This window comes from Gymnoscopelus braueri (assembly GCF_963280865.1).
Source record: "Gymnoscopelus braueri genome assembly, chromosome: 9".
Taxonomy (NCBI): domain Eukaryota; kingdom Metazoa; phylum Chordata; class Actinopteri; order Myctophiformes; family Myctophidae; genus Gymnoscopelus; species Gymnoscopelus braueri.
In genome coordinates, this window is record NC_137610.1 from 36,383,062 (window position 1) to 36,405,616 (window position 22,555).

Here is a 22,555-nt window from a genome sequence, read left to right on the forward strand (position 1 = left end):
TTATGACGCTGAAATCGTACCCGGAGATGATGCAGTACTCAGGACTCCTACCTCTGGGACCACATGTCGTCTCTTTGGCCTTGGATCGATTCTTACCAAAACCCAGTCTGCTGTGCTTCACCACCACCACCCATCATGCATTGTACCCCCCCCACACACACACTTTATCCCCCCTGAAAGGGACAGAATACCTCGTAAGATGCAATATAATACTGTTAGGATTAGGATGAGCAGCCGGTACAAAAGTTTTTGGTTAGCTGGCTTTTGAACCTGGCATCTCTATTGTGGGCATGTTTTGAAAGAATTTCCAAAATATCAAACTTTTCAAAAGTAGCATTTTTGGAAAAAAAACTGTATATGTCAGCCCTATAAACTAGTCAAGTATTAAAGGCTTATTAAACAAATATCTCCATTTAGAGGCAGTAGTCCATACCATACCTGGGGGTTGCACACACCCAATCTATGTGCAGACTTGAGACCACAACCGTGACTTCAGAAATGCTAATACTTGAATTTGCACAACACAATTGATTCGACTGTTTTGTAATTAAAGCTTCTGTGCTTCATTGACTACACACACGTTTGTGAACAACACAGGCTGCTGTAGGCCAGCTGCAGGGTCTGCTGCTTGCTATGCATTTAAATCAAATTCCTTTATAACTTTGAGCACCATTGAGCCAGCTCTTTCTCTCTCTGCTGGCATTCTCTCTGGCGTGCGTGCGTGCGTGCGTGCGTGCGTGCGTGCGTGCGTGCGTGCGTGCGTGCGTGCGTGCGTGCGTGCGTGCGTGCGTGTAGCCCCAAGCCAAGGTCCAGCAAGCTACTGCAGGGCAAAAGCAACATTTTCATAAACGGATGTACCAAACTTTTCTCAGTTGATCGTAAGGTAATTTTGGACGTAGAATCAGTTTCTGCTTGGAACATTTTTGTATTGTGCATATTGGACAATTTGCATATCCTATATTAAAATTGGCTACTGGGACTGTTCTTAAGTAAAAAACATAATGGAAACAGCTATGATAATTTATTGATTTTGTGATTTAGAATGATGTCATCCTTTTTGAATGAGTAGACTATAAAGAGCAACTTCTTGTAGATGCACACTTACATTTTTAAACTGCTTTAGAACACAGCATCAAAATACACACAGCTGCCTCCTCCTAATCCGAGTTCCCAGAAGTTTTTCGCCTCGCATACAAACGGGAGCAGCGAGGAACTTCTGGGCCAAAGCCCTGGTATTTCTGGGCGGGATGTAACTTACGCTCAGAATCTGAGCGGACACGCCTCTTACCGGTCTACTCGTCTAAAAAGTCCGACGAGAGGCAAACAGCAGTACACAACAATGGCGGCCGCAATTTCTCAAGGGGAAATTGCTTCCCGTCGCTCCTATTTACATGTAAGACCCACTGCATGTGGATCCCGCCCCCTTTTCTTCATTGGCTGTTGATTTGAATCAGAAATCAGTGGCCGCGCCCCTGCTGTCCAGGCTTTGAGCCGAAGCCTCCCAGACTAGCCTCCTCCTAACGCGCCATTATGTCACAGAGCGCTGAAGCCTCATTGCCTTGTGAATCGTCCTCCAGATCCGTGGAGTGTCAGTATGTTGTGATAATTAATGCATATACAGCTTTAGCTGCAGACGCATGAGCAGACTGGCATAATAAATAAACTGCTGGCCGATACATACAGCTTATATGAACTCGAAACGAGTTCAATATGTAAACAAGTCTCAACCAACTGGCTTTTTCATTTGACGTCACAGCTGCTTATTCTAGAGCTCTCTGATTGGTTACGATGTCGGTCTGTGAACCTGTTTCTTTTTTTTTATGATCAACATTAACAGCATCTGATACTGCAGCAGTATCAGATGCAGCATCATCTACTGTATCATAGTATGTATATAAGAAATAACTGCAAACAATCAAAAGGGCATTACCTGACTATAGATAACATCAAAGGCCTACTACATGAAGAGACACATTCCACTTCAAATCATATTTGTCCAACTGGTTTCATCCTAAAAGATAACTTCTCTAAAGCAACCACAGTTCCAAGCTGAGAGAACCATACATGTGCTGGAGGCAAATCCTCAGACTTCCATTCTTTAACAATGATCTTCCGGCCCACCATAAGTGCTGTATGAATCCAGTCCGCCAGAGGCGCAGGGAGTTTTCGTGGCGATGGATCACCCAGAATAAACAGACCAGGCGTATAAGGAATAGAGTCTGTACTCTAGGGCATTGCCACAATGCATGAATAAGTGTACCGGGGTCCTCCCCACACCTCCAGCAAACCGGCCTATCTCTGAGCGTAGCCCTGAACAATCTTGTCGGAGTCCAATAGACACTATTAATTATTTTAAATTGAATTAATCTGGTTCTAAATTCACGGGACATCTTCGTAGAATCATTTTCCATTCACTGGCAGTAAAGGAATGATTTAAGTCAACCTTCCAAATCCTCTTTCGACTTGAGGGCTGACCTTGGTGTGCTATCATCATTGAATAATATTTTGATGCCTCATGTCCAGTTCCAAATATAGTTGACACTATTTTCAGGAGGTCAAACTCTGTTGGCATATTGGGGTGAGGTCTTAAATTTGTCAATAGTAGGCTAAATGTCGAATTTGAAGATACTTTTAAGTTCTGTGAAGCTTTTAACTGTGTCTCTCTCATACAGATCCTGTATACCAGAATACCCTTTTCTACCCATGGATTCCAAATTCATGTTTTTTTTTTGGGATTCAGCCAAATACTGGAAGACAGGTGTTGAGGTATAAATTAAATAAGAAAAAGAGGGACATTTTCTTCCACACCCAACGTAAATGGAGAAAAATGGGATGGTTACTAATAGCCTCAGGTAGTTGAGCAGTGGTAAAATAGGCTGAAAGCAAAATATTTGGGATTCCCAAACCCCCCCGATCCACCGGCCACTGTAACCTTTTCAAGCCAAGCCTAGGGCGTTTGTTATTCCACACAAAATGATCGGTCTATGAACCTGTATAATCCAATACCTTGACACAGACCAGCGGGGGTGCCAAGGCACGAGGCAGGCACGGCATGGGGGAAAAAATTGTTAAAAGAAAGCATAGTTGACTGGCACCACCAGGGGTTTTGTTCCTTCCTGGCCTCCCCAAGCTTCGGGCCCCAGGCTGAAGCCCTGTGAGCCCATGCGTTAATCACTTCTACCTTTTCCAATTAATTGAGTGAGCGAAAAAAATGCTAATAAACAGCTTAAATTTGGGAAAAGAGAAAAATCGGACACGATATCACACGTGCAAACATAGTGAAAATAGCAGATCTACAAGCTCATGATTCGACATGTTGTGAGCTTGTAGCTATTTTCACTAGTTTTGAAACAAAACTCAGGGTTACGGATGTAACCCCGGTTTCTTTAGAATTCGGAGTAACATACTCACTATGGGATATCAGCGCCTCCTGGCGTGATGCAGAGCTACATACCATAAACTCCCGGGCCATTCATTGGCTGAGAAGGGTATGTCACGTGTCCGGTAAACCGGAAGAGGTATAAAACCTCTTGCGTGACGTGGCTCATCCTCTTTAACACGCTTCCTGCATGCAGATGCACACAAACAGGGGTGTTAGGTGAGTATGTTACTCCGAATTCTAAAGAAACCGGGGTTACATCCGTAACCCTGAGTTTCTTGTCTAATTCTCCGTAACATACTCACTATGGGATGCATAAACCCCCCTGGGCTTATAGCCATACCGAATCTCAGGTCCGCACGCCCCCTAGCCATAAGGCCCCGTCCCCCTGGACGTGACCTTCGGCCTCACGGGCGCCCCAGCCCCCCGGGCCAGGGTGCGGTATATGATGTTAATAAAAGGACCCTGACAGACCAAGTCTGCCTTATTCAACTAATGGACAGACACAAGTCTGTCCCCTAAGTGAAAACAAGGAAACAGGGCCCTCCTCCCCTGGGAACCTACCACAGGTGGTCCCGAGGGGACTTAAGAGAAGGAAGGTAGGGGACACAACACCGTTCCTTAAGTGAAACAAGGAAACAGGGGCCCTTCCCCCCTGGAGACCTACCACAGGTGGTCCCGAGGGGACTTCAAGAGAAGGAAGATAGGGAAGAGAAAAAAAGGCAGGTTAAAACACAAACCAGCCTAGCTTCCCCCATTCTAACTAGAGACAGCCGCCACCCCTAGGACAGCATGCGCCACTGACGCTGCTGCCACGTCCAGGCTATAGAAAGCCGCAAACGTTGAAGGTGACGACCAGTTTGCGGCCGCACACACTTCCTGGACCGAAACCCCCCTGGAGAGGGCCCAGGAAGCAGCCACGCCCCTAGTAGAATGAGCCTTCAGTCCTTCTGGAACTGGAACGCCACCACTGACGTAGGCCAGCCTAATGGCATCCAAAATCCATCTAGAAAGCGTCGCCTTAGCCACTGCCTTCCTCTGACCACCCGGGCCGAAGGAGACAAACAGCTGCGACGACGATCGGCCGGCCACCGTCTTCTGGCAGTAGAGCCTCAAAGCCCTTACCGGGCAAAGACAGTGTAGCCGCCTATCCTCCGCTGAAGCGAAAGGCGGCGGATGAAAAGCTACCAGCTCAACCGGCGTCTGGGTGACCACCCCGTTCTTGGGGACAAACGCCAAGTTTGGCTTAAGCAAAACCCTACTGTCGTCACCCACGAACCTCATACACTCCGAACTCACCGAGAGCGCATGTATGTCGCTGACCCGTTTGGCTGTAGTCAGGGCAACCAAAAGAACCGTCTTGAGGCTGACGATCCTCAGATCCGCTGACTCCAAAGGCTCGAACGGTGGGAGGCAAAGCGCCCCCAGCACCACCGTCAGGTCCCAGGCCGGGAACAGAGCCCTAGAGACCGGCCTGGCCCGCCTGGCGCCGTTCATGAACCCCCGCACCATCGGGTGTTGGCCAACCGTCATGCCATCGAGACCTTCGTGACACGCGGAAATGGCCGCCTGATACACCTTAATCGTCGAGAAAGCCAGACCCTGCCTCAATTTTTCCTGCAGGAACATGAGGACGCTGCGTACCGGGGCCCGAAAGGCCTCAACCGGCGGTGACTGACTCAGACACCATGCCACGAACAGGTTCCACCTGTCGTCGTACGCGGAACTCGTGGAAAGGGCCCTTGCCCCCTGGATGGTGGCCACCACGTCAGGGGGCAGGCCATACGAAGTCAAAGTCTGCCTCTCACGGGCCAAACCCACAGGTCTAGGTCCTGAGGTCTCTCGTGGAAGATGTCGACCCCTCCCTGCCGTAGTAGGTCCCTGTACAGCGGGAGGGGCCAAGGCTCGGCGTAGAGGAGAGGTGTTATCTCCGACCTCCACACGCCCCATGCCGGAGCCACTAGCAGCACTGACCGACCCTGAAGTCTCACCCTCTCCAGTGTTGAGGGGATCAGGTCCAGTGGCGGGAACGCATACAGCAGTTCGTCCGGCCAGTCGTGGGCTAGTGCGTCCATGCCCAGTGAACGGTCCCCCACCCTCACCGAGAAAAAGCGAGAACACTTCGCGTTCTCCTCGGAGGCAAACAAATCGACCTGCGCCCGGCCAAACCTGGCCCAGATCAGGTCCGCCACCGACGGCTTGAGGGACCAGTCCTCGTACCGGGGTTCGCCCCTGGACAGTAAGTCCGCCCCGCTGTTCAGGAGACCCGGCACATGTGAAGCTCGAATCGACGCGAGATGCGAATCGCACCAACGCGTCAGTCTGCACGCCAGGCTGTCCAACACTTGGGAGTGCAAGCCCCCCTGCCTGTTGATATAGCACATGGTCGTGGTGTTGTCCGTCCTGATAGCGACGTGACAACCGCGGATGCGAGCCTCGAAATGTTTGAGGGCGAGAAAAACCGCCATCAGTTCCAGATAGTTGATGTGAGCCTCCCGTAGACTGGAGTCCCACACCCCTCTGGCCGAGCGTCCTTCGTGGACGGCCCCCCATCCCGTCAGGCTGGCGTCCGTGGTGATAACCATCCGTGACGTCACAACCCCCACACTGACCCCCTCGGTCAGAAAGGGCGCCTGAGACCATGGTCTGAGAGCCTCCACGCACCGTGGAGGCACCACCACTTTCCGCGAACCCATAGTGGATGGGATCCCTAGCGCCAACATCCACCGCTGGAAAGGTCTCATGTAGAGTCTGCCTAGGCGGACCAGGTGTATGGCTGAGGCCATGAGACCCGCCGCCCGCATACACAGTCTGTAACTGACTGGACGCCCCACGTGGAAAGATCTCACACACGCCAAAAAACTGTCTACCCTGTCCTGGGATAGGCGCGCCATGAGCGTGTTCGAGTCCAGCAGGATCCCTAAGAAGGTGGTCCGCTGAGACGGAACCAGTACGCTCTTTTTGGCGTTGATCATGAAACCTAGGGACGTCAGGTGAGCGACCGCCACGCGCGTGTGTCGCATCACCTCCTCTCTCGAGCCCGCCGCCAGGAGCCAGTCGTCTATGTAAGTGGACAACCGGATCCCCTGCCTCCTCAGTGGAGCCACGGCTGCGTCCGTGCATTTCACGAACACCCTGGGGCTGAGAGACATTCCAAACGGGAGGACATTGTACTCGTACACCCTCCCCTCGAACCCGAAGCGCAGGAACTTCCTGTGCGGTGGGTAGATTGGAATGTGAAAATAAGCATCCTTGAGATCGATACTCGTCCACCAGTCCCCAAGACGCACGGTGCGTAAAAGCGCAGCGGTTGTCAGCATCCGAAAATGGAAAACCGTGAGGTATTTGTTGAGACCCTTCAGGTTCAGAATGGGTCGCACCCCCCCCCCCTTCTTTGCCACCAGAAAATATTTCGAATAGAAACCCAGTCGGTTCTGGTTCGGAAGTAATTCCGTGACAGCGCCTTTGCTCAACAGGGAGGCAACCTCCTCCCTCAGAGTACTGGCCGCTGGACCTGTGGCCTTGGAAAACAACACTTTGTCCGTCATTGGGGGTTTTCTGGAAAATTGCAACCTGTAACCCTTCTGTATTGTGCGTAATACCCAAGGATTTGGTTTGCAAATCTTCCATTCTTCCACACATCGAGCGAGCGGGTTGGCCGGTGACGTCACCGGCCGCCCGGAGAGTGGGAGCGTCGCTATGGGGACGGTTGCCATGGGGAGCAGTGACGCTGTTGCTAACGCCGCCTGCGGTGCTAACCCTGAGGTGACTGACGTCAACATCCGGTTTGTCCGCTCGCGCCGGCTGCCTGTTCCCATGGAAAAAGGGGGCAAGTGTCCCTCCAAGATGGCGGGGACCGAGGTCCGCCTTTTCTGAGCCAAGTACTTCCGGTTCACAGTGACGTGCTGCTGCAACCTGGGAGACGGAAGCCTGTGAGGCGACAAAACCCTCCTCCCCGTAAGGGATGCGTTGTCGCCTGTTACAAGCGAACGTGGCCCGCCCATCGTGACGCGTTGCGAGAGAGGGGGCATCTGTCCCTCCAAAATGGCGGAGACAGAGGCCCGCTCCGTCTGACTCAAAGACTTCCGGTCCACAGTGGCGTTTCGCTGCATCCTGTGAGACGGAAGCCTGTGAGGCGAAAGGCAAAACCGACGTGACCCTGTTCCACTGGCGCTTTGGCGCCCTCTTGTGGACAAAGGCGGCGTCGGTTTGTTTAATACCTTTCCGATTGCCTTCATATGACCCAAAACATGCACAGATGTTGTCCGAACAATGCCTGGAACACCGGGGTTCGGGTGTTCCCGGCCTTGTGGGCTCATGGAATGATGGTATCGACTTAAAGGACGACTTCACCGCTTTTCAACCTATCTTCATATAATTGGTCCTCACTAATACTCATGATAAAATGGTACCATTTTTTTCTACTCGGTCTGTGTCTCAGAGGAGGGCTGTGGACAGTTCAGAGTCCCGTCTACCAGTGACATCATCAATGGGGAATCCAAGCTAATAGAAACAGCAGGCTTTCTATTCCTGGAAAGTTGCAATGCAATAAAAGAAGCCATTGTTCTCGTGTTAATAAAAATCAAAATAAAAAATTTGAAATCTTGTTGAAAAAAAAAAATCATGCCTAACGATGATGTCACTGGTAGACGGTTTCTGGACTGTCCACAGTCCTCCTATGAGACACAGGCCGAGTAGAAAAAAATGGTACCATTTTATCATGAGTATTAGTGAGGACCAATTATATGAAGATAGGTTGAAAAGCGGTGAAGTCGTCCTTTAATGCATTTACAGAGTGTATCCCAGCAGTGTCTGGAGCCCCGGCAAACGGGGGCCCCAGGCACTTTGGGCTTATGGGAAGACGACATAGATTTAAAGCATGCACATGGGGAACCCCAGCAATGCCTGGAGCCCCGGAAATCGGGGGCCCCAGGCCTTGTTGGCCCATACAGTAAGGGCGCTGGAACAGAGGGGCCCGCGAGACGGGGACCCCTCTGCTCCAAGGCCCTATGCCATGTGAAAGAACGAGACTGTTTGTAACATTCGGTGCATTTATTTTCTTTGGCAGAGAAAAAGGCGGTACATACAGGGCACTTTTCACTGAAACATTGCACTGTACTACTAAAACGTCCACATTCTGCACACATAAATCGTCCACACTCTGAACACAACAAAGTTTCTTGGCACTCGTGGAGCCGTCCTCGACTCTGTCCAACGAGGCCTGAAAAGCCACGGTCCTCTTCCCCAACACGAACGGCGGAACAGCGGGCTGGGCCGGTCTGTGCACCGGCGAGACAATGTCACTTACCCCGCCCGCCACGAGGCTTCCCTCCTGTGTTGCGACGTGGAGGTCGGCTGGAGCTTCCTACGGTGTTTGTGTTGGTAGAGGCGGGTGGCTGGCGGGGGGAAGCCCTGCCACGATTGCCCGCGTTGCTCTGCGGTCTGTCCCGCGAGCTCGCCTGGGCTGAAGAGGAGCGGGAAGTGTTGGACCCTCGGCGAGAGGAGGAGGAACGACCTCTGCCCGCGGGCCTCTCGTTGCGGGGTCTCGCAGACGGAGGAGGGGCTGGCTCCAGAACCCCCGCCGCGGCTTCCCTCTGGGCCTTTCGTGAGTCGGTGGAGACTCGGAGAAACTCCGACGCTCCAGCGAAGAGGTTGTCTGGCCTCAGCGGCAGCGCCATGACGCTTTTCTTTGCGTCCACCACCTCGTGACGGAAGACGGCCAGACCGAGCCAACGAGCCCTCTCAATCGCCGCGCTGTCCGCCATGGCCTTCCCCACCCAGGCTGTGGCGTGACGAGTGACCTTAATGGTCAGTTGCTGAAGAGCCTCCAGCTCCTCAGCGTCGTCGCCCCACGCCTCTTGTAGCTCACCTAGCCGCTTAGCTGTCGAGCCCTGGAGAATGGCGACCATGTTCAGCGCGCGCGCCGCCAGCGCTGCTGACTTGTACGCCTTCTTCACCGCCACGGATATCGCCTTTTCCTGGGGATCGGTGAAGTGCGGTTCGGGAGTAAGGGCCACTGGATGACGCTGGTCCATGATGCCCTGGGCCAGGACGGCGTCCATGGGGGGACAGGCGATGAGCCCCCACTTTGGCGCGTCCACCACTTCGAGGGGGAAACCCAGCCGATGCGGCTCGGAATGGACCACCTCCCAGGTGGACATGAGGGCGTTGGCGAAGCCCAGCGCGGCCGGGACTTTCCTGGACCGCTGCGCGCGCGGATCCTGGGGAGCCAAGCCCTGGTACTCGTCCTCTTGCCCGGTGGAGGATGCACGTTCCTCCATCGGGCGAACGAGACCACACCTGAGCAAGGCTCTGTCGATGATCGCCGAGACCGGCTCGTCGCGCCTCGCGGGATCGGATTCCAGCTCCTGGGCGTCCGGCCAGCTGGGCCCCAGCTGACCGCCACAAGCCCCGAGGTCGTCGTCCTGACGAGGGCTGGATGCGGCTGCTCCGGCAGCCCCCTGGAACGACAGTATCTCACCCTCCTCCGCCCCCTCGTCCACGCTGTGGGCGCTGCCGTCGTCGGAGACGTCGCTGAACGAAGGCGAAGCCCCGCTGTCACGGTACTCCTGCTGCGGCCTCGGAGAGAGCGGCTGGGAAGAGGGGGATGTAGCGCCGCTAGCTAGCTGCGCCCGGGTGGACCCACCGGGCACAGCTGCGGCGGCCGGTGGAGTGCTGCGCGGCACAGAGGGTGTAGCAGGCTGGAGCTGCTGCGACGGCGCACTCATGTGTTGCTGCGAGCGGTTGCTGCTGGGACCGCCCGCAGCTGGAGGGCCCATTGTGGGATGAGGACGCACGTGGTGGGCGCCACCACCCACGGTACCTGGGCCGGTGTCCATGCGGGCTGGATCCGCTACGGTGCTGCCGCCTGGGGCCAGTTCGTCGGCCCTGTCCAGACGGCGCTGGATGCGACGCCTGGAGAACCGGGCGCAGTCATCGCAACCTCCTGGAGCACCACGGAAGTGCTTCGCCTCGTAGGCATGTCGTCGCCCGAGGCAGGAGATGCAAAACCCGTGAGGGTCGTCCGCGGCGATCAGCAAGCGGCACCGTGGCGCCAGTCCGCACGAACGTGGAGCCTCCATGGAGCTAACCTACTAGCCTTTAGCTGGCCGGCTAAACACGAGGAAAGCAAAGGAGGAAAACTTGATTTCAGATAGAAAGAAAAGATAAGAGCCGCGGGAGCGGAAAGAATATAAACTTTTTTTTTTGCAGTAGAGGAAAACCCGTGGGTCAGTACAAGTACCACCCGAGTGGGCTAAAGCTGGTTTCGGTCTAATTCACAAAGTTTGGTCTTAAGGTATGTCTCGTAGCTGTAGCATCTGCCATGCAGAGAAGCGAAAGAGGATGAGCCACGTCACGCAAGAGGTTTTATACCTCTTCCGGTTTACCGGACACGTGACATACCCTTCTCAGCCAATGAATGGCCCGGGAGTTTATGGTATGTAGCTCTGCATCACGCCAGGAGGCGCTGATATCCCATAGTGAGTATGTTACGGAGAATTAGACAAGAAACTTTTCGCCTATAATGACATGCCTAAAACAGGGATCTCTTACTGATTGATACAAAAATAAAAATAAAAATATTTATTATTTTTTATAATAGATTAAATTGATTAGTTGCACCCCTAAACATAACAGACCAATACCAGTCTTCACTTTGGCAGAGAGCTGTAATATTAGTCTCCCCTGGTTGCAATCACATTTACATACATTTAGCACCAGCAAGGCTCTACACTTGAGTGATAGCTTGTTTCAACCCCCCTCATCTGAGCACAGATCCCTGCCAGGCCAGGCTGCCTACCCAGGGCTGTGTTGTGGCCTGTTATAGCTCCACCATGAAGCCAATTTGTGTGCCTGATCCTCCTTGGGCTATACTGGGAGTGTGCGTGCAAAGTTGCACAGCAATCGGACACTGCATTCATGATTTGTGGCATTTTGTGCAAAACTGTCCCCTTCCGCAAATTTTGAAAGCCAATTGTATGAAATCTGAAATAAAATCTGACAGATCTTGATCACATGACTACAGAGATATGGTGTAACAATTTGCATGAGTTTAGGACATAATCTGTATAAGTAGTAGCAAAAAGTGTGTTTTGTGCACGCGCACAAAATAAAAGCTAAACAATTGACTATTTTCACCATATGACACCTCTCTCTCTCTCTCTCTCTCTCTCTCTCTCTCTCTCTCTCTCTCTCTCTCTCTCTCTCTCTCTCTCTCTCTCTCTCTCTCTCTCTCTCTCTCTCTCTCTCTCTCTCCTCTCTCTCTCTCTCTCTCTCTCTCTCTCATCTCTCTCTCTCTCTCTCTCTCTCTCTCTCTCTCTCTCTCTCTCTCTCTCTCTCTCTCTCTCTCTCTCTCTCTCTCTCTCTCTGAAATCTCTAAACATGAACATTCACAATGTCGGGTCTTCTTTTGAAATAGTATCCCCGACTGGCCTGGGTTATTAACTCACCAAACCTTGTTTGTAGAGTACCAGACTAAAGCTGTTTCCATCACTCGGATCCCTACTGTTTGACTGAACTGAATGAATAAAATAGGGAGGAAAGCTTCTTCAATCAATTAACTAAAAACAAACATTGTGAGAGTATAGGACTATTTGACCTATGTTCCCCAGCCAACTGCTATGTACAAAGGCTTGCACAAAAATTATTCAGATTGGCATTAAATGGCTGTATACTAAACTAAATCAGAATAATTGATCATGTTTGATTGATGAGGGTTGATGAATGATGATCAGCAAAAGTAATATCAGCCACTAGGCCTCCATGCTTTCCCTTGCTGTCCTCTCTGGTCATTAGCCTGATTTATACTTTGTCACACGCAGCGAAAACAGCCCATCATGCTCACACCGCGCCCCACAGCAACACGTTGTGAACTTGTAGATCTGCTTTTTTGGCATGGAACTATCATGCCAGGGAGTATAAATTAAGCATTATGCTGCAGTGGCCCAGACTTGAGCCCTGAGATTCCATTTTGGTCTCTTTAAGTTAAATTAGCATATACATTTTTTTCACTGTATAAGACATGTCTCTGGACTTGTCTCATGTAAACATACATTACTAACTACAGTATAACTATTAGACAGGATCGCATGAATGATAACTAAATACATGTTTATTACATTTTGATAACTAAGTGATAGCGTGCACAATGGAACTCCATTATTGTCTCCGCCGAAGGTGGAGAATATGTTTTCGCTTTGTGTGAGCAAACATTGTTAGCCAAGCTAACATTGGGCAAGCTCCACGTGACACGTGTCAATTTGTTGACACCAATGACTCTGATTGGCTAGAGGGACGCGTGACGAAATAAAATTCTATAAATAGGTGTGTCACTTCAAAAAGCCCCTACTTTTTGAAGTGAGGTAAAACAGGATCAATCAGACTTGATTGGAACAGTACCTTCAGTAAGTCCAAGTCACCCGTCTGTGCGTGTGTGTTTCCCTCTGAGAACACCTAACATTGGTCAAGCAAAGGCGCAGAAGGCCAAAGCTAAGAAAGCATACTCATCTACAATTGTAACGTAGAAGAGGACTAGAGTTGAAATGATCCCACAACAAAGCCGAACTCTTAATACGTGTCAATATGTTGACATCAATGTCTCTGATTGGCTAGAGGGACGCATGACGAAATACAATCCTATAATAAAAAGGTGTGTCACTTCAAAAAGCCGTTTACGTTTTTGAAGCGAGGTAAGACAGGATCAATCAGTCTTGATTGGAACAGTATCTTCTAGTCCAAATCACCCGTCCGTGCGTGTGTGTGTCCCTTTGAGAACACCTGACATTGGTCAAGCAAAGGCGCATTGGTCAAGCAAAGGCGCAATGTTAGCCAAGCTAACATTGGGCAAGCTCCACGTGACACGTGTCAATTTGTTGACACCAATGCCTCTGATTGGCTAGAGGGACGCGTGACGAAATACAATTCTATAAATAGGTGTGTCACTTCAAAAAGCATTCACTTTTTGAAGTGAGGTAAAACAGGATCAATCAGACTTGATTGGAACAGTACCTTCAGTAAGTCCAAGTCACCCGTCTGTGCGTGTGTGTTTCCCTCTGAGAACACCTAACATTGGTCAAGCAAAGGCGCAGAAGGCCAAAGCTAAGAAAGCATACTCATCTACAATTGTAACGTAGAAGAGGACTAGAGTTGAAATGATCCCACAACAAAGCCGAACTCTTAATACGTGTCAATATGTTGACATCAATGTCTCTGATTGGCTAGAGGGACGCATGACGAAATACAATCCTATAATAAAAAGGTGTGTCACTTCAAAAAGCCGTTTACGTTTTTGAAGCGAGGTAAGACAGGATCAATCAGTCTTGATTGGAACAGTATCTTCTAGTCCAAATCACCCGTCCGTGCGTGTGTGTGTCCCTTTGAGAACACCTGACATTGGTCAAGCAAAGGCGCAGAAGGCCAAAGCTAAGAAAGCATACTCATCTACAACAGTAACACAGAAGAGGACTAGAGTTGAATTGATCCCACAACAAGACCGAAATCTTAATACGTATTAATATGTTGACACCAATGCCTTTGATTGGCTAGAGGAATGCATGACGAAATACAATTCTATAAATAGGTGTGTCACTTCAAAAAAACGTTATTTTTAAACATTAGAAGACAAAATATGATTTTTAAATCATTTTTTTTTAAATAAATATTTCTTTAACATACACCTTTTTATTTAACTACAGTATATATCTTTTACTCTACTGTATCTCATTAGTTATTGCTATGATAATATAATTGCTATAGTCTGCTGGCGGAGACTTGTGCTCCGAGGAGCACATTTTCTAGTTTTATATGTATCTGTCTGTCTGTCTGTCTGTCTGTCTGTCTGTCTGCGGAACTGACTGACTCCCATTAGATGCCATGACAACATCATGGATCCTCGTATCTACATATTTAGTCGATCGGTCATATGGTAGTGGGTACCGCCCCGGGTACTCTGACAACTGGTACAACGGGTAACTCTGACAACAAGTTCAAGTACAACGGTATTGCATAAACAGGTGGGGGCCTTTCACACTGGTAGCATTAATTTTGTGCTATTATATGTGCTATTATATATATGAAATATTTGGCGCCGCATTTTCGGATCGTTTATTCGACACACTCCACAGCACGCACCTGCATGCACACGCACCAAACACAGACAGAGAGACAAACAAAGAGTGGCTGCGTTCATGTGCATGGTCACACGCACAGGACACCAACACACTAAATGTCATGACAACATACCCCGACACACCTACAAGTGCATGCACTGACGTGCACTAAACACACAGTTTTGTGTGTTACTGCGTCAGACAGTGCACATACAGCATCGTCTCTGTTGGGTGGAAACCTCACACGTCCAAAACAGTTACTTTTCAGGATTCAAATTCAAAGGTAGCAGATCTGCAAGCTCAAAACACGTCGCTTGGCGCCACGTTTCGAGCTTGCGGATCTGCTTTTGATACTTTTGTGTGACGCTGTAGTATGATCAAGTAGGGCATTAACTTAGGAAAAAACACAAACAGTTAAAATATGGACATAAGAGGTTTCCGCCCGACAGCAACGATATTATAATTGGGGCGTGGCTCCGGGCGGAGATTTGCGCTCCACTGAGTTGTTCTTCTCTGTAAAGCACTTTGTGGTCAATCTAATCAAATTTGATATGATTTTGATCTATCAAACAGTAGCCTGCTGAAATGACTACCTATCTTGCTTGCACTGTAGCAGTACAGGGAAAGGTTTCTTGCTCTATAACCTTTCTATCATTTTGCAGAGCTACACAGGTGCACATAGCCCCACTGGGGCAGTATAGGCTAAGCAAAACAATGGATATATAGAGCGGATCAAAACAATGGATAGAATGGATCAAAACAATGGATAGAATGGATCAAAAACAATGGATAGAATGGATCAAAACAATGGGTCAAAACAATGGGTCTATAGAAGCTGATGGCAAAAGTTCAGTTCAGTTCACACTCCACAAACAAGCACACTATCTGTCTCAGAAGAACTTCAAGGTAACAACAAGGTAATAATAATAATAAATTGCATTTTTATACCGCTTTTCTACCCAAGTACTAAAAAGCTCCCCACAGTGGTTCATTCATTCATACATTGGGAGGTGAAGCGGCGAACAGTCGACGCCAGCGTCCTCACTTCCCACATTCACACACCAATGGTGGCAAGCTAGCGCCGACCGACTCATTGGAGGCAATGTAGGGTTGCCCAGGGACACTTCGACACCAACTCTGGGGGAGCTTGGGATCGAACTGGGAACCTCGCGGTTCCCACAAGCCCACAAGCAAACACACTTAAAGCACTCACAGTGTGATGTGTGGTGAGCTTATAGGTCTGTTATTTCATTTACAGTGTGCAACACCGGTGGACAAATAAGTATAAATCACCATTAACACTAATTATTACGCTATTAGACTTAACATGACACAGTTGCTTTTACAATCGCTGACTGACACACACACACACACACACACACACACACACACACACACACACACACACACACACACACACACACACACACACACACACACACACACACACACACACACACACACACACACACACACACACACACACACAGTGAGAAAATAGTTAGCTGCTGATCTGTTCCCATGGCAACAGGGCCCAATAGATCTCAGTTATTGACTGATGATGATAATCTCAGTGGACCTATTAAAGAAAACACCTACTCACACACACACACACACATGCGCAAGCTTACACAAACGTGCGTGCGTGCGCGCACACACACACACACACACACACACACACACACACACACACACACACACACACACACACACACACACACACACACACACACACACACACACACACACACACACACACACACACACACACACACACACACACACACACACACACACACACACACACACACACGCACGCACGCACGCACGCACGCCACGCCACGCCACGCATTCCGCCTATTTTTTTTTGTTATGAATGGAGACAGGACAAAGAAAGAATATTGCTGGATGCACGTGTTAACAGGTAAGAAAAAGAGTCATGCCCCCAAGTCATACATGCCTGCTTTTAAAAATAGAACGATCAATGAGTGGATGGTTTGGTCAGACTTAACAGGAAGGAGGGAAGATACATTTATGTTTTTGTATCTAATGTCTTGGCTCCTCATTGAAATTAATATTTCAAATTCATATAATATATATTTATTTTACAAGCATGGTGCATTAACAAACACGGGCCTTGTTCCAAATGATCATCTGACTCTTGTAATTTGACATTATTCACTGACAGCCATCCACTACAATCAGACAGCAAGATAATCAATCCAGTCAGCCAGCCAGTATTAACCAATCAACTAGTTCTTATAAAGATCCATACGCGTAACTGAAACAGACTCCAAAATAGACCTTTTACACAGCAGACATTTTGACTGGTAAACGTTATTACCTTCAACTGTATTTACAGTACCTGCTGTCATAATGCCTGAATAACCCTGCATATGGACCCTAAAATAGGCCAATGATGTAGGCCTGTGTTTCCTCAGACAATTTTTTTTTTTTATAATGATTTATTTATTGACAATGTACAACGTACACATCATTATCACATTTCTTCTTCTTTTTTTTTTTTTGTAAACAAGACATAATAAAAATACAAAAAATAAAGGAAAAGACACAATACACAAAAACAAAACAGAAATAAGACAAAAATACAAAAACAGTCCTCCCATGCCCTCCCCCCACCCCTTTCCCAGAATGGTACACTACTCAACAGTCAACATTCTCTTATTTTCCTTTTTTTTTCTTTTCACAACACCTTTCAGACAGTATCAAATATCATAAAGCAAACAAAAAATAATAATAAAAACCAGAGGAGATAGAAAAATCAGCTGTTAGGAGATAGTGATGGAAGAACTTCAAAGAAATTACCCCAGATTTTCTGATATATTGCAGGTTTTCTTCTTACATTATACAATATCTTTTCTGGTGTGCAATAGGATGAGAGTTCATTTAACCAGTGTCTCTGTGAAGGTGAATTTTCGGATTTCCAATTAACTAGGATGACTTTCTTCGCGGCTGTACTGGCGAGCGACACGAAATATTTTTTATTAAAATTTATATTGAGCGGATTGACGTCCCCCAGTAACCATATTCTTGGGTCATGTGGAATGTCAGATTCCACGATCTCCGAGTCCTCAGACAATTTTTGCCAAAACAATCTTGACAATGATCTGTAGCAAATGTTGGTTTCAACATATCTAACACATTGCAAAATTGGTTAGATAAGACATAATATAGGTCTCAGAAGTAAAACCCGCAGTAGCAGGCCTGCTTAGTAGTTGCATCTTCAGAACGTTAAGACTTTGCTATAGGCTCTATAACCGCACTGATGCTAGGTCATGCTATAGCAAGGCTGAACATCCTAAAGGCATTAATTTACAACGTTGGTTTTGAAATTTTACATTCAAAACTCTAAATCACATTGCGACGTGTTGTGGAGCTTGTGGATCTGCTATTTATGAATATTCGAATATTCAACCAGAAAAGGGATACTGGGGTTCAATTGGGTAAATGATAGGCCTGTGCGTAAATTCAAGCAGCACGCTCTCTTTGGCACTACTCAGAAATGGACTCTCTTAGGCTAATAAAACATTTAATCCATTGCTGCTATTGTTCTGTGCATGGCTATATAGAGATCATTAATTATTTGTTTATAGCGACATGAGACGTCCTCCTTATGGATCTGTCCATGGTAGCTGATCCCAGGGTTCAACATGGAGTTTGAATGAATAAGTGTTTCCTCTGCTCCCATAACGTCAAAGGTAATTGTACAGCTGTCAGACCCAGGCTCTGTCTTCTATGCCATTTGATTGGAAAATCTAAAGACAGCTGGTTAAGTTTAGGCATGGATTTGGTTTGGTGTGGTTTAATTAAGTTTAGTTTAATGTCAGATACTGTTTGTATGGTTGAGAGTAGGCATTTGTTGTGGTTTCGTTCATTTATTTTTGTTAATATTATGTACCGATTGTGTGGTTCAAGGAGCACTTCACCATCATATAATTGGTCCTTATTAACGCTGAATCGCTGATTATCAGATAATTCCTGTCTACTCACTCCAAGTCTCTGGAGGGCTAAGGACAGTTTAGAAACCTGCCTACCAATGACATCATCGATGCAGATTCTAGGCTAATAGAAACTTCTGCTTTTCTCTTACTGGAAAGCTAGCACACTGAAATAGAAGGCAGCCATTGTAATTCCATTAATAAATTTTAAAAAAAAGTTTGAAATGAGCAAAAATGGTTAAAGATTATGTCACCAGTAGGCATGTTTCTGAACTGTCCACAGCCCTCCTCTGGCTCTGAGACAGAACAGACAGGGACTATCTTATATGAGCCTAGTGAGGACCAATTATATAATGAAGGTTGAAAATGGGTGAAGAGCTCCCTTAAGCTTGGGTATGAGTTCTGTGTGGCTTCATTAATTAGGCTAATGTTATTTAAGGTTGGTCACTGTTTGCATGATTAAGTTTAATGGGTTTAGTGTAGTTTCATAACTGTTAATATGGTTGGGCATTGGGGTGCTTTTATTTAGTTGGCTTAGGCGCTGTATGGATACGTTTGAGTAGGCTATGGGTTTGGTTTCATTATTTAATTTTAGTTAGTAAGTTAACGGCTCAGTCAGTGTAGGCTGCGTAGCCTTGGATCAAGACTATCATAAATGTATTTGATCGAGTCTGACTTTTACATTCGTATCTACGATAGTCTTGGCCTGCACTCCCCAGTGCGTCCTGTGTTTTCACCAGTAAAGCCCGTACTTCTCCGTACATGTACAAAAAACAAATATAAGGTGCTTACCCGGTTGCCCCAAATGTTAACTCGCGCTTCGGAGTCTTTGTGCAATGTATTAGTCCGTATTTTTCAATAAAGTAGTGTTTTAATCCCGTCTGTGTCGGATTCTGTTCCCTCAACTTCCCTGTATTCCTCAATGGGCGGAAGTAACAGGGCGCATCCGGTGAAAGTCGGAATTACATGCAATGTAAACAGGAAGTAAACGAGGGGGAAATGAAGTTCGGCCACAGACGGGATTAAAACACTTCTTTATTGAAAAATACGGACAAATACATTGCACAAGGACTTCGAAACGCGAGGTGACATTTGGGGCAACCGGGTAAGCATCTTATATATATTTCTTGTACATGTAGGGAGAAGTACGGGCTTTACTGGTGAAAACGCAGGACGCACTGGGGGGTGCTAAACAAGACTATCGTAGATACGAAAGTAAAAGTCAGACTCAATAAAAGACATAATGATAGTCTTGATCCAAGGCTCTGTCCAGCGGTTGACTGTCCACTGCCAATAATTAGCGATGCGCCTCTGTTCCGGCGCGCGCAATGCTTCGGTCCCCACCCCCCCACAGAGCAAAACAAAACAAAAATCACACAACACAAAAAACACAAAAATAAAACGTATAGAAATTTAAAACAAGCTGTCAAACCCTAAGTACTAGACCAGACATTTTCATCAGTTCAATAAAAACATACAAACAGTTGACCACAAAATAACACACCCCTCATGTTCTATGACGACAGCAACTTTACAAGAATGAAACTCAGACCAGCCTACAATGAACAGATGAGCCAAAAGGTCTATGCGCTAACGTTGGTACAGCTTGCAATAGGTTAGCAGCCTATCTCTCAATGTGTTCCCCAAAAACATTTGGGGGACTGATCGATAATGGCTATTTGGTGATGATTGGTCCATGTTTTGGGCCAAGAGCACAATGCCCATTACAACTCTTACACAACACAGGGCCAGGGGTCATCGCCATGCTGGCTTGTAGTGGACCTTTTTGTCAAAATTCAGTTTTTGCCATGAATATACAAAATGAAAGTAGACAAACACATAAAGAGCTAGAGCCCTAAATGACCATTTACAGGTCTGTAACTCTGAGAGTGTACACATGTAACTTGGTCACGTTTTACACTCTTGAGTTATGGCCGGGGGTCCTTGAAAATAAAACGTTTGAACCACTGTCCTAGTGGCCTTCTAATAATGTGCCATACAGATACATAGTGTCCTAGACAAGTAAATCAGTGTCATACATATTCTGAAGAAAACATGGAGACTGACATTCAGTAATTGAGTATTGTCTTGTGATCATTATAATGGTGTGTAAAAACAAAATAAAAAATGTGCCACGGACAACGTGTATGGACATATTGATGACCCCATGCTCTTACAGGTTGGTCATGGTCAACAGCACAAATCCAGTATAGCTGCCTTTGGTCACATAACTTACCAGTGGCAGCCAACGAACACTGCATCAGCAGCAGGAGAATCCCAGTGGTTAGAAAACACCTGGCCAACATCGTCCTCCTTCCGACGGCCACCGTCCCCGCAGCAGCATGTCTCCATCCCGCGGTGTTTATCCCTCCGCCAACAGTCCAACAAGCACCGGGGCCGTTGCTGCCGATCCTCCCGCTGCCGGAGCCGCGCGCATATTTGGAAGCCATTTGGTCAACCAATTAATCCTGAAACAAATTCATCTAACGCTGTTTGTTCCTGTGAACGGCATCTGATCAACCTGACACGCGGCGACAGTCTCTCCACGAGCCCCTGCCAGGAGGCTCAGTGGACGAGAGGAGGGCAAACGATATGCCGTTCGCGTGTCAAGTCCCCCTAATGCGACTGCAATAAGGCGCTCTCCATTTCCACTTGGTGCTGAAAAGCCGCGTTTATGTCATTTACCTTGAACAAAAGCCCCCCCCCCGCCCCCGCCCCCAAAACGCTGGAACATCCACGATCGCCCCGGTCAGTTATTCCTGCATCCTCCTATTCCTCCTAAACGCTTTTCTGGCGTAAGTTTAAGGTTTAAATCATGGTATCGTTCTCTCTTGTTGTTTACCGTCAACCCCCCCCCGTGCTATCGTTAGAAGGCAAATATCAAGTCTGTGACGCCAGCACTGCCTTGATGTACATTTTATTTAGCAAATGTGGGAACAGCCAGGAACTAGGCGTCCTCTGGTGGGAGCTGACGGCAGAACGGGTCGAGCAACAGAGTGAAGGGAACAGTAAATAACTTAAATTAGGAGACCATGCCATTGATGGGACGCTTTTCCCTCTACACCCACTTATTCAGTAAAACCTATTGCAGGCAGAGGTGGGTATAATGAGTTACATTTGCTTTACATTTACTTGAGTAGTTTAAGTTTTTGAATAACTTGAACTTGTAAGAGCAGTTTTAATGCTACACACTTTTCAATTTACTCAATTATATTTATGAAGAACAAATGTTACTTTTACTCCAAATGTAAAGGAGTAAAAGTAAACATTTTCAAATGCTTTGTTTGGCTACATTCTGCTTGTTACTTTTATTTCTATCAGTTTTTTATTATTACATGCATGTTCTGTTTGTTTCATTCTCTCAGAGACTTCAGCAATATTTTATTCTATTCGACAAGCACAATTCAAGTCTTATTTTAGACATTACATTGAATAACCTTAAATAAAATGAAGTAACTCAGTACTTTATTAGTCTTTCCAATACATAGTTTCTTACTCTTATTCAAATAATTATTTGGATGACTATACTTTTACTTATTTTTACTACTTTAAAAGTAACGATACTTTTACTTGAGTACAGTTTTTGGCTACTCTATCCGCTTCTGATAGCAGGTGAATTTGTAAGAAAAAGAGAAATGCAATCCCCTGGGTTCACTTGCTTCATATTTTAAAAAATAGCTAAAAAAAAGCTTTTCTTTAGGAAATATAGCCCAAGTTAAAGTCAAAGCTGTCTGCAATTTGATTCCTTGCTAATATAATATAAAGGGCCAACAATAATCGCAGTGTGGTGTTGATATTTCAATACAAATAATTGAGGAAAATACAAGAAACATGGTGTCATTATCCCAACACCGAATGGTGAAATTGAGTTATTTGGTAATTTAATATGATGACACACTTGGCAAGCAAGAGCTTGCTGGCTGTAAATTAGGTAATTTTGGCTATAGCAAGTGTAGGCTTTATACAGGTTTTACAGAAAGGGCACTGGGAAAGCACATGTCTAATGAGCTTTCCCAGTGCCCTTTTAATCTAGAAGCAAGTCCTCAAAAAAGGCTTTCGTTTTTGAGATACCCTAACCGAAATAGAACAAAACACAACAGCGTTTTCCA

General features: G+C 47.1%; 1 protein-coding gene across 1 annotated transcript in view; it reads right to left on the bottom strand.

Annotated features, from left to right (window-relative positions):
• The window catches only part of kiaa1549la (KIAA1549-like a), a 104,619-nt gene extending 83,888 nt beyond the window's left edge, over nucleotides 1-20,731 (bottom strand). Inside the window, exon 1 of the mRNA XM_080438154.1 lies at nucleotides 20,683-20,731. Within this exon, the coding sequence (XP_080294280.1) occupies nucleotides 20,683-20,707 (25 nt within the window). The 5' untranslated portion in view covers nucleotides 20,708-20,731. The remainder of the gene's footprint in view (nucleotides 1-20,682) is intronic.
• Nucleotides 20,732-22,555: the final 1,824 nt, after the last annotated feature.